Source organism: Ursus maritimus, unplaced genomic scaffold, assembly GCF_017311325.1.
Source record: "Ursus maritimus isolate PB19 unplaced genomic scaffold, ASM1731132v1 scaffold_17, whole genome shotgun sequence".
Lineage (NCBI taxonomy): Eukaryota > Metazoa > Chordata > Mammalia > Carnivora > Ursidae > Ursus > Ursus maritimus.
The window spans coordinates 35634597-35647222 of NW_024424119.1; the positions used below are offsets into that span (position 1 = coordinate 35634597).

General features: G+C 48.1%; 1 protein-coding gene and 1 non-coding gene across 3 annotated transcripts; both read right to left on the minus strand.

The window, feature by feature from the left end:
- Positions 1 to 992: 992 nt before the first annotated feature.
- LOC121103182 lies at positions 993 to 1100 on the minus strand. Its single transcript, XR_005835340.1, has one exon. It is a non-coding gene; the product is annotated as a U6 spliceosomal RNA (small nuclear RNA).
- Positions 1101 to 7341: 6241 nt separating this feature from the next.
- Positions 7342 to 12100, minus strand: KLF4 (Kruppel like factor 4). 2 transcript variants are annotated; one of them, XM_040631684.1, is made up of 5 exons: positions 11693 to 12090; positions 11457 to 11577; positions 9788 to 10784; positions 9524 to 9688; positions 7342 to 8443 (listed from the first exon to the last, which is right to left on the minus strand). In XM_040631684.1, exons 1-5 carry the CDS (start codon positions 11695 to 11697, stop codon positions 8268 to 8270), a joined length of 1464 nt encoding a protein of 487 aa, XP_040487618.1. In that variant the 5' UTR covers positions 11698 to 12090; the 3' UTR covers positions 7342 to 8267. The 2 variants fall into 2 exon arrangements, with proteins under 2 accessions (XP_040487618.1, XP_040487617.1); XM_040631683.1 differs by having other exon boundaries at positions 9524 to 10784; positions 11693 to 12100.
- Between the last annotated feature and the right edge of the window lie 526 nt (positions 12101 to 12626).

Below are 12626 nucleotides of genomic sequence, written 5' to 3' on the forward strand. Positions count from 1 at the left end.
CAAACGTTAAACAATAGGGATCTTCTAATCCTTTTACAAAGGCACAAATTGCAAATCAGACTCCCATGCCAGAGTGATTTTGCCTAACAAAGTCTTTAATGCAAAGAATCCCTTAGGCAAAGACTCCTCTGTTTCTACAAGCTTCGGCACCAAAAGAGCCTTAGATGTCAGTTATGCTCCCTAGCTATGAAGTTAGTTGTGCCTAAAACAAAATCAGGTTGTCCCCCTGGTCTAGATCTACAATCTCCAAAACCATAGAAAAGTGTCTAGGTTGGCAGATTAAGTTTCATTTTGCCTGAATCATTAATACCAAGAGAAGTTCGAAATATTTTGTTGAATAAGGCTGAACGCTTCATGCTGAACCTGAATAACACGTTTTAACATGCTTTAACATGCGCCTGATAAACAAGTTGGATGTATCTAAAATAATAAGCAATCAAGAAAATCGTAGAGAAGAAAATGGTGTATGTCCTTGTAGTTAATGTGGCTGAGTCTGCCAAAGAACTATCCCGTCACTTTCTAAGAGAGGTAAACAGTTTCTACTGGCTGCGATGCTGATTTTCACTTAAGTTACATTTTATACCCCCTGTGGGGCAATTATACCAGGAAAAAAATATCTGCAGATTTGCATATTTATATATTCTTATTCATCTTTGGTTCCCCCGCCCTTTGCACCAATGGCTGGTCAAGTAGGTCTTTGAGCAGATTATATATGTTTGAACGGAATTGCAGGGGAAGAGAAAGAAGCAGAACAAAGCCAGAATTATATATTAACCCTTTAATGGAATGGCTCCTCTGTTCTCCATCGAAGGGAACAGTGGTAAGTATTGTAGTACTTGTCTTAGCCGGCTGATAGCACACCACCAGTAGAAGTACTAGAGAGAACAATGAAATACTTTTTTTGAACATCAGCTCACAATGTGACACTGAATTTCAAATGTTTTTTATTCCTTCTGGTTTTTTCCTTCCTTCCTTTCTTCCTTTTTTTTTTTTTAATTACATGGAACTTCATGAATTTGCATGTCATCCTCGCACAGGCGGCCATGCTAATCTTCCCTGTGTTGTTCCAATTTTAGTATATGGGCTGCCTAAGCAAGCACCAGAACTTTCCTTTTAAAACCATCTTTTTTGCATGGTGTTTTTTAAATTCCTTATGCCCCTCTAAGCTTCCCTTGGGTTCTCAGGATACAGCCGTCAACTGCTGGCCTGTTAACCGAGGCTGAGGTTGGTGTTTTGATCTGAACTTCATGTGACCTTGGGCAAGCCTTGTCTTTTAGATGGGCCTTGATTTTCTCCTGGAGTTAAATGGTCTTGAAGACACTTTCCTGCTCAGAAAGTCTATGTAATTTTATTTATTTATTTATTTATTTATTTATTTATTTATTTCAAAGTCTATGTAATTTTATTGCTTTAGAGCTTGCAGTCTGTACTCCATTCCTCTGTGAGGCAGAGACGAGGCATTTGTCAACTTCGTGCATTGTTTCCTAGATTCAGTTTATTTAGACATGTTCAGAAGTCAGAAAACTGCTGTCAGGCAAGCAGTAAGGAGAGTTTCAAGCTTGAAGAGCAGGAAACCAGACAGGTGGTGGTTTCACAGCCACCAATGGATGACCCTTCCTTATTCGGATAGACTGGCCCACCCAGGATCCTGTATGTAAAGTGCCTTTGTTAAGCTTTTAAAGTGTGATTTAAAAAAAAGCAAACTTCATTGTCATAGGTATACAAGACACTGCTAATTTTGCCCTTGAAAGGAGGCACAATAGACCTCCAAGGATGAGGATAAAATATTGCCTTTTGGGGGACTTTTTCCAAATTCTGGCTTCCTGGCCATACCCAGTGGTCTCCTGTTACCTGTGGGTCACCTGACACCCATCTGCCTCCCCCAAACCACCACAACCCCCCTAAATGAACAAATTCTTTCCAGAATCAATGCAGAAAATCACCCGGCAAGAAAGAGTCCTCTGAAAAGAGATGCCAGGATTGGAGGCTAACTAGTCAATAACTGATTAATTTTTTTCAATTAAATCACTAACTTTGGGTATTCAAGGGCAAATAAAGGAAGTTTCCCATGCCCTCCAGCAACTCATGTCTGTTGGAGGAGCCAGAATCATAGAACCTTGTAATATGTAAGGATAAGAGTTTAATAAAAGTTCTAGATGGACTGAAATGAAGGAGATTTTTAATAAAAGCTGGGCTTTGAAGGATCTATAGGAGCTTGTCAGGGGACTGACTATGGGTTTTTCCAGAAGGAGCAGAGACCCACTTCTGCAAGCAAAGGCACAGAAGCTGAAACAGGCATGGTGCAATGGGGGTCAAGAGTAGTTTAGCATGGCCAGTACAATTAAGGAATGATTGGATATTTAAGGAGAGAATACTGGACACTAAGGAGGGGCCACTGTTGGAGGGGTGACCATGTTAAATCTGTATCCACTGGACACTGGGGAAAGGTAAGGAGTCGGGAGGCGGTGGTCAGATCTGTTTGACCAGGAGAGCCGTGTGCTAGGCCAGAGCTGGGGATAAAAACAGGAACTTTTTCTTCCAACTCAAACTCCAAGTATAGATAACGCTCCTGGTGTAGTGACCGGCTTAAGAAACATCCATGGGAAACTCGGGCTTCCCTGTCAGTCTGCCTCGAAATAGCACACTGGTTGGAAGACAGAAAGTCTGGGGCTTTTTGACTCTTTAGAGGGTTTATTGCAAGAACCTGAATATTGGCAAATCCTTGTTAATTGGGGTATATCCATTTTGCATGTGACCTTACCTGCCCAGCAGACTGAAGATGGAAGTATTAGGAGAAAATGCTTTGAGTATGTCAGCAAGAATGAGAAACAAAAACCAGACACTAACTCGTAAAGGGAACCTCAGTTTCCCCTTTCATAAAATGGGGATGGGAGAGGGAAATCCCACCCCTACCTTCACTGCGATGCTCTACTGGGGTGAAGGAGAGTGTAAAGGCTTCGGAGGTCTCACGGGGGTGTGCAGAAGGAAGGGGTTACTACACACCAGCGAAAAGTGACCTGATGCAACAGGAGACATGCTTCCTGAAACAGTCCCTTCCATCTGTCATGTCTAAGGGACTCTGCTTCGTGGCTGGCACCGATTCCCTTACCTCCCTAGCTTTCAGCAAGTGTATCTAGTTCCTTCAATATCTCTGTAAAGGTATTCACCGGTTTTAGCTCTTAAGCGAGTATGCGGATGTAGGATCTGAGTGTCACAGTGGTTGGGCCACCATTCACTAACCTTTTGATCCAATGCCAGTGAGTACGGATTAAAATATCGTAAGTGACGCAGGTTTTGGAACCCCACTCAACCCCCCTGGGCTGGACAGGTTTGACTGTTTGTTCTCATTGACTTTAGATCATTGCCAAACCTCCACCTGAGGCTCCATCCGTCGGTCTACCTACCTACCTACCTACCTATGTCTCCATAAAGAGCTATTTCTCTTCTCTCTTGCTCTGTTTAGATGGTATCATGTAAGATGGACATGAAAAGAAACATAAAAGGATGACAAATGGTCCTCACACTCTAGGGTGTCATTATAATTATTGTGCGGTATCAGTGAAGAATGCTCTGCTAGGTATAATCAGATGTCAAAGGGGTCCTGGAAATGTGAAGTTACTTTTTGTTGCTGTGAAGTTGCGTTTGTATTTATTTCCTCCTTTTCCTTTAAGAACAAGTGGAGGATATTTGGCAGGGCAGGTTGCAACATGCTGAGTTGTCTAGGGTGCCGGAGAAGACCGAAGCGATTCGAAGAAGTATTACATCAATGGTATCGTGGAAAAACAATTAAAAAGGTGGACTCCCAGTGTACGTGATTCCAGAGACGCAGTCTGATTGATGCTCCTACCCTAGCCGCCCTCCTCCTGCCCAGCTACGCTAACTGGCTCTGGGAGCCTCCTAGATATTAGCCCGAGTTTCTGTGTTTATGCTAACATGGCAGCAGTTGGTTTCTTCTGTGTTTTGACTGCAGCCAGGGCATTGAAGCTCTGGGTACCGTCGTCAGGATTGAAGAATATTAGTTTTTCAGGAGACAGTAAGAAATTTACTCAAGATTTACTTTTTTGTTCTAAGGTAAAGGCTTCCGAAGGGTGTTTGTTTCCAACTTTCGTTTTAGTTTCACTTAAAAAGGAAAAAACAGAGGCTTTATTTTCATACAGCATTCCGATTGTAACAGCAGTTCCTTTGCATTTTCACAGGTAGAACATTCCGTGATCTATTCCACAGCATTCATTAGGTAGAGAGCTCTTGGTAGCTTTATATGAAATATTACTGAATGACTCTGCACGTCAACAGTGAATTGATAGTTTCCTAAACAAACTTTAGGAAGCATGGATTCAGTTTAGCACCATAAAAACATGTCACTATGGGTGCCTCAGCGGCTCAGTCGGTTAAGTGTCTGCCTTCGGCTTAGGTCATGGTCCCAGGGTCCTGGGATCGAGTCCCACATGGGGCTCCCTGCTCAGCGGGGATCCTGCTTCTTCCCTCTCCCTGCTTGTGTTCTGACAAATAAATAAAATCTTTTTTAAAAACCCCAAAATATGTCACTATACGCTAGCCTCTAGAAGGTGCTAAGAAAATAAGAATAGAATACATAAAATACATAAGGAAAATGACAGAATGGAATACATAAACTAAAAAGGTTTGTGTAAGACTGGATGGTGTCTGTGTGTTTAGGAGAGGAAGAAGCGGGGAGAAACTGGAATACGGACTACAAATTCACTTAGGTACGTGCGGTGGCGTGTTGAATGGGGCTTCAGAAGCCAGAACATACAAGAGAACAGGCGGCTGACATACGCTGTTAAATTTAGATACTCCCATACATCACAATACAACAGGTACCATCACTGCTTATTTTAATAGTTTCCCTGCGGACTCACTTCCATGGCAAAAGGACTGCCTCACCTGGGCTTTCTTTTTTTTTTTTTTTTTTTTTTAAAGATTTTATTTATTTATTCGACAGAGACAGAGACAGCCAGCGAGAGAGGGAACACAAGCGGGGGAGTGGGAGAGGAAGAAGCAGGCTCATAGCGGAAGAGCCCGATGTGGGGCTCGATCCCATAACGCCGGGATCACGCCCTGAGCCGAAGGCAGACGCTTAACCGCTGTGCCACCCAGGCGCCCCTCACCTGGGCTTTCTGATACGTGAAGAAATTATATGTAAAAATTGTTAATCTCCAAATATGAAATAACATTCCCTCGACCATCCTACGTGAGATGGCAAAAGTTCCTGTTTTAACCGAAACAGAATGAAGTGTGGGGAGTTAAGCAGATTTTCAGGTAGAAAGAGTTTGCTGGAAAGGGAATTTTGCTGGACAAGGAGAGAGACTGAGAAAGTCTGTTGATGTGTAGGAAACACTATTGTTCATCTTTTGTGTGTTGTGTGTGTGTGTGTGTGCACAACTAAAATCTAGGCCATATAAAATTAAATGTCATAAGAAAATGTAATAAGCAGGCATCTCAATTGTTAGGTACTCCTTATTATACAGTGTAAACGGCTCTGTAATGTGGTAATGACAGGACACCTCGGCACTCGGAACTGATAGGTATGAGAGTAAATAGTTTTAGCTATTTGTGCATGTTGAATAGTTTTGTCCTGTGCCATTTTTGGAAAATCTTCCTTATTCGTTGTGGATACTGAAGCTTGCTTTTTCAGGCTAGAAGAAGTTAATGCTAAGTGATGTTTCCCTAAGACAACAGAAAAATTTTAGTATGTTCTGGTATCTGGGGATGTTTCTCCTACTTAAAGTAACAGGCACTTAGCAAACATGAAGATGGTATCAGCCATTCAGTAAACACTTTTCATTCACAACCATGTGCCAGAAGTCTGTGTGTAAGAGAAAGGTGATTTTAAGAGCAACAACCACAATGTCACACACACACACACACACACACAAATGCGTTCCAGTGTAGGCTTTGTTTAAATGGCTTTAATTGCTCTTTTAAAAATCAAGCCTAAATATTTGCACGAGCATTCTAAAACTAAGTTTTCCCGTGTTAGATACTTATTTGAAACTGTAGAAAATCTAAATGGAGAAAACCAGCATTAATATTTTGGCAGTTCCTTCCAGTCCTTCCTCTTGAAGTTTGTTGCTTCCCTCGCTCCTTCAATGCACACACACCAACTTATATGATTGGAATCACATTGTTTATACTCCTAGATCCTGCTTTTTCCACTTAACATACCATGAGCATTTTTCCATGTCATTAAATATGCTTTGAATGTGTTCTTGGCCACATAAAATTCCATCCTATCAATGCACCTGTTTTCTTTTAAGCTAAGACACATGCCCCGTTTTCCAGTCATGCTGGACTCTAAAAGCCAAGGAAAGTACTTTTTGATCCATCATGAGGCTCTTATGAATTTGTTTTCTATTTATAAGATGCACCCACACTTCTGGACACTACGTATAATGGATAGTTAATAAGCAGCCTGAAGAAGATGTCAGCTTGTTTGCTTGACAATGTTGGTCACCCACATGACCACGGCAAACGTATCAAGTGCCAACAAGGATCACCAGTGCTTTTTCCATTCTGTAGCTGCCGCAAACAAAATTCAAACTCTGTGTACTCACCTCAAAAAAGGATCAGTGCAGTCTTAAGGCTGACTAATTTCAGAAATATGCCACCGGCTTACAAAAACACCACTTAAAGATGTACTTAAATTTACTTTACACTTAAGTTTTGTGACTGAGTAATTTCTAATTAACGCGTTTCAGTCTGCTGAATCTACAGAGGACAGACGAAGTTTCAAAACATCCTGCCAGAAAATTTGGTTCTAACCTCTTTAGGACTATAACTAGCACGTATCTGTCACACGAGGAATAAATGAATCCTTTAATCCTCAGGAGGGCACTGTGGAACTATGTTCTTAGGGTTCTCTACTGTGGGAAGGTTCTTTTGTTCCTCAAATTGTTCTGTGTGCAAGGCCTGGCCCCTGCAAGATTTTTTTATTTTCATTTAATTTTGAAGAGAAACCATAAGGATCTTTTAAAATATGAAACTGTAATATGTGTATTTTATACTTTAAAAAACTAAGCATATTGTAGAATGACTGAGCAACCTGGAAATTCATATTCAGGTAAGGAAATTGCTTTCCTGTCCTTTTTATGTACGTTGGGAAGAGCAACCTGAACCAGGTGAAGTGTACTTCTATGATCTCCAATATTCAGCTTTTAGCCTCACAACTTTGGTAGTACTCACTGTAGAACTAGCCTTAAAGATGTCTTATCTCTTGCTGAGATAAAGTTTGGCCTTTCAGGGTGCTTTTCACCTGCCCTCCTGTATTTAAACTGAAACTTCTATGACACGCTTTTCCAGGAGAGAAACGGAACCAAAACAATGTTCAGATAAAATATTATAGGTTTATTTAAAACTTAATTCTCACCTTGAGTATGCAAAATACAAACTCCACAAAATGTTCATTTTTTTTACTTTGTAGTTTACAAATATACAAAATAGAAGTTTGCTTAAATTTATATTACATATTTATTAAGGCAAGGAACTATATAGAAAAAAAACATTTGTTCTGCTTAAGGCATACTTGGGAATAAACCGTTGTACAAATTATTGCACATCTGAAACCACAGTGCATAACAGACTGTCTGCATAAAAATGTTAAAGAAGTAAACCAGGCGTATTTACCTGACTTAGGTCATAAATGTAGATTAGAAGGGAAGACAAAAATAGATTTTCCTTGTCAAAGTATGCAGCAGTTTGAGAACTTTGGCTTCCTCATTTGGTACCTTTAGAACCAAGACTCACCAAGCACCATCGTTTAAGGTTATAAAAACACATTTTCTGTACCTGAATTTCTTCCTCTTCTTCTACTATCACAATAATGGCTTTTCGAAGGCAAAGAGAATACAAGGTGATCTTTACACTTACATTGCATCGAAACACAATTCAAGGGAATTCTGGTCTTCCCTCCCCCCAACTCATGGATCTAATTTATACCCTGATATCCACACCTTCCAGTCACCCCCCCCTTGGTGTTTTGTAAGTCCAGGAATATTCAAGTTGGATTTAGCCTTGGAATGATAGAAGATCCAGTCACAGGCCCCATTGGTTCTTTGATTTGTCTTCTGGTTTCCTTGTGTCTCCTGATTATCCATTCACAAGTTGGCTTGTTGGGAACTTGACCATGATTGTAGTGCTTTCCAGCTGGGTTCCTCCCCACCCCCGGGGGGGAAGACAGTGTGAAAGGTTGAAGAAAAAAAAAATACTGAATTCTCTTCTGGCAGTGTGGGTCATATCCACTGTTTGGGGATTTAAAAGTGCCTCTTCATGTGTAAGGCGAGGTGGTCCGACCTGGAGAAGGCCCGGTCACACTTCTGGCACTGGAAGGGGCGGTGCCCGGTGTGTTTGCGATAGTGCCTGGTCAGTTCGTCGGAGCGGGCAAATTTCCACCCACAGCCGTCCCAGTCACAGTGGTAGGGTTTCTCACCTGGGAGAGGAAAAGAAGCCTGGTGAAGCCATTGCTACCCAATGCAGAATTGGCCACACTGGAGGCCGAGCATCAAGCCAACTCCCCAAGCACCCCACTCTGAAAGGAGCCAGCAATGTGTTCAGACCACTTCAAGGTCATATCCAATTTCAGATCATAAACAGGAATATTAAGCTGAAGGGTTTTTTTGTGTGTATTTTTTTAAGGGGAAGAGACCTACCCTTCTATATTGCTAACATATTCATAATTGGAGCCCAAGTACCACCGTGATGGAAATGAATTTGGGAACTGTCTGCTAGTTTGTCTCTCCCGCCCAAACCAAGCGATCAAATCCTCTATCCCACTACAACCAGGTTGAAAAAGCCCCAAGCGGCTGCTTTTTCTACATCAGCGTTTCTATTATTTTAAAGAATCCTACACCTAAATGACCCTACGTGCCTCTGCTTACAGGACATGAAAACTCTCTGCAAGTGACCATCTTAAACCACAATCTTAGCAATCACCACCACTCAATTCTTGAAATTTAAATAGAACCTACTTATTAAAGCTAAAACTAAAAATAGAAAGGAGTGTGAATCTGTAAACAATCAGTGAAAATTGTCTAAAAATTAAAAACTGGTAAGAAAACCTAACATGTTTTTGCACTGCAACATGTAGTTTCTTTTAAGATTTTATTTTTAAGTAATCTCTACACCCAACTTGGGGCTGGAACCAACAACTTCGAGATCGAGAGCTGCACCTACCACTGACTGAGCCAGCCAGGCACCCTCGAAGCGTAATTTCTTGATTACAAGGGCAAAGTTTTGCTGAAACGAGGAGAGGCCCACAAGCAACCTGGAATCTCCCTCTGCCTTTCAAAAAGCCTAACAGAACTGCATTCAAGTACTGATACCATCCATCAAGCAAAGGGCTCTTGAACAGAAAAGGAGGTGCCAGTTTGGTTTGCTGTTCTCTCCTGTGATCCAAGAGATGGAGGAGATACTGTGCCCCACATCCCAAGGGAGGCCCTGGGAAGTGTCCACTTAGCCAACGGGGCTGCACACCAACCCTCCCCCCCCTTGGCACCTTCTGTTCTCCTACCTGTGTGGGTTCGCAGGTGTGCCTTGAGATGAGAACTCTTCGTGTAGGTTTTGCCGCAGCCTGCATAATCACAAGTGTGAGTGGCTGTCCTTTTCCGGGGCCACGACCTTCTCCCCCTCTTTGGTTTCGGCTCCTCTGGCATGCAGGAACCAGGAGGCATGAGCTCTAGGGGTGAAGAAGGTGGGGTCAGCACCGTCCCCTGCGTTCCGGAGGGCCGGCACACGCAGGGCTCCCCAGCCCGAGCTATGAATCCCCAGGACTGACCTTGGTAATGGAGTGGTGGGACCTGTGGCTGCATCTGGTCCGGCAAAAAGGGTGGGTAGTTGGGCCCTGGGTGGGGATGAAACCCCGGTGGGAGCGGTAGGGCAGGATGACAGTCCCTGCTACTCAGCAGTTCCTCGGCACCCAGAGTCGGGGTAGTCCTGCTGGGGAGCTGCCGCCCCAGGGGGAAGTCATGCGCTGGTGGCCGGTGGCCATTGCTGAGAGGGGGTCCAGTGCCCAAGTGGGCCTCTAGGGGCCGACCAACGGTGCACGACGAGACCGCCTCCTGCTTGATCTTGGGGCACATGCGCGGTGGCCCGCCGCTGTAGGGCGCCACCACCACCGGGTGGCTGCCGTCTGGGCTGCCTTTGCTAACACTGATGACCGACGGGCTGCCGTACTCGCTGCCAGGGGCACTCAGCGACGCCTTCAACACAAACTTGCCCATCAGTCCGCCACCTGGCGGCTGCGGCTGCTGCGGCGGAATGTACACTGGGTCCAATTCGGGCCGAAGAAGCTCAGCCACGAAGCCGCCCGAGGGGCTCACGTCGTTGATGTCCGCCAGGTTGAAGGGAGCTGTGGGAGGGGGCACAGACTCCCGGCCATAGAGGAGGCCGCCGCCGCCTCCAGTGCTGCCCGGCGCCACGCCCGGGTCCCCTCCGGGCCGGATCGGATAGCTGAAGCTGCAGGTGGAGGGCGCACTGGCAGGACCGCTGCTCGATGGGGAGGACGAGGACGAGGCTGATGCCGACGAGGACACGGTGGCGGCCACTGACTCCGGATGGGACAGCGAATTGGAGAGGATAAAGTCCAGGTCCAGGAGATCGTTGAACTCCTCCGTCTCCCTCCGGGGTAGAAGAGCGGGATTGTTGCCGCCACAAGCCGCGCCGACTCCGCCACTTTCCAGGTCGGTGGCCACGGTCGCCGCCGCCAAGTCGTAGGGGCGGCCGGGAAGCACCGGGGGAAGTCGCTTCATGTGGGAGAGTTCCTCCCTCCAGCGCTGCGGGAACAAAACGGGAGAGAGACCGTCGGTGCTGGTCCCCTGCTGCCACACTACATACTGGAGGGCCGGCCGCGCCTATACGGCCCAGGCACCAGGACAGGGGAGACATGACGCGCTGGGGGACTCCGGGTGCCAGCGCTGCAATCTCGGCCCACCCCCGGGCCCGAGGAGAGGCGGTGCGTCGGTTTGGAGGATGTTATGTTGTGTCTGCCCGATTGCGTGTGAGCAAGCGCCGTGGCTCGGCAGCCCGGGTCCTTCCCCAGCCAGATCCCAGGGACGCTCCAGCCACCCCTGGAATTGGGACGCCGAGGATCTCCCTATGCGCCCTCGCCACGGGTACGCCTACGCGCCAAGCTCACTCACGCCCAGCCAATGCCCAGGGACACATCCACCTCCCGCCCGGTGGCCCCCACGCCAGCCCTGCCGCCTGCGAGCTAGGAGACGTGTGCGGACCGGGTGTGCGCCCCCGGCGGCTCCGCAGTGTCCGGACCACACGCATGTACAAATGAGCCAAAGGCGCGGAAGCCATCCTAGGAAGACTTCGGGGCCGGTGCGGTGGCCACTCCTTCCCCTCGCCGGGTGGTTCTCGGTGACCCCTGGGCTCTGCCCGTCCCCACCCCACCCACAAAAGCCCGCTGGACGTCCCCCACCTTTCGGGGCAATACTCACGTTATTCGGGGCACCTGCCGGACGCAGTGTCTTCTCCCTTCCCGCCGGGCCGGACGCGAACGTGGAGAAGGACGGGAGCAGTGCGTCGCTGACAGCCATGTCAGACTCGCCAGGTGGCTGCCTGCGGGCCGGGCGGGGCACAAGCAGGAGTCAGGGGGCCACTCTCGACTGCCGCTCGGCCGCGTCCCACCGGCCTCCGGCCTTCACCCCCTCCCCCCGCCCCGCGCTACACCTACCTCATTAATGTGGGGGCCCAGAAGGTCCTCGGGAGTCCGAAGCAGTGGGGGTACCCAAACCCCAAAGTCAACGAAGAGGGAAAAAAAAGACTTAGAAACGAAGCCAAAACCAAAACCCCAAATTGCCCGAGATCCTTCTTTGGATTAAATATAAACGGGAGATGCCTTTTTAAAAAAAGTTCCTTTGTATACAAAAGTTCTTAGAAAAGTTGTAAACTCGTAAAAACAGACAATCAGCAAGGCGAGTAAGTAGGTCCGGTGGCCGAGCTGTGCTCTCTTCGACTCAGCAGCGTCCTCCACCACTGTCGCGGTCGCCGCGGCTGTCGCCGTGGGCGCTGGGGCTGTGGCCGGGCTGGCGGGCGGGCGGCGCCGCCAGGTGAGACTGGCCGCGGTGGCGCGGATCTGCGGACTGGGCGGCGGCGCGGGGCGCGGAGTCCGGGGGGCTGCGCGGGGCGCGCGCGGCCATGGGCGCTGGCCGCGGGCGGGTGGGTGGGTGGGGGGCCGGAGGGGCGGGGAGGGGCACTTGGCGGCTCCCGGTGCCGCCGCCGCCCGCCACCGCCTCTGCTCCCCGCGCGCCCGCAGCCGCGCTTGCTCTCTCGGGCCGGGGAACTGCCGGCGGCCGCCGCGCGCTCCTTACTTAACTTCTCGGCTCCCGCCCTACCCCCGCCTCCTACCCGCTGTACGCCGCGGCCCGCCGCCAGGCCCCGCCCCTCCCTTTCTTCTCCCCTCCCTCCTGAGGCCCCCCCGCGCGTTGCCATGGCAGCTAAATAAACAAACTCGGCGCACGTGGGGGCGGGGGGGAGGGAGGGGCGCGGGGGGGAGGGAGGGGCGCGGGCGGGGCCCGGCCGAGCCCTGACGCCAGCCCGGCAGCTGGCGGGCAGGAGCCGCGCTGACGCCGGCGGCGGCGTCGGCGGCCCGGGCGCGGGGCGCTGGG

Coding starts and splice junctions, on each gene's coding strand:
- KLF4 (XM_040631683.1), bottom strand. Junction 10,785..11,456: donor CGGCAGGTGCCCCGAATAAC/GTGAGTATTGCC, acceptor TTGTTCCCGCAG/CGCTGGAGGGAGGAACTCTC. Junction 8,444..9,523: donor ACACCTGCGAACCCACACAG/GTAGGAGAACAG, acceptor TTCCTCTCCCAG/GTGAGAAACCCTACCACTGT.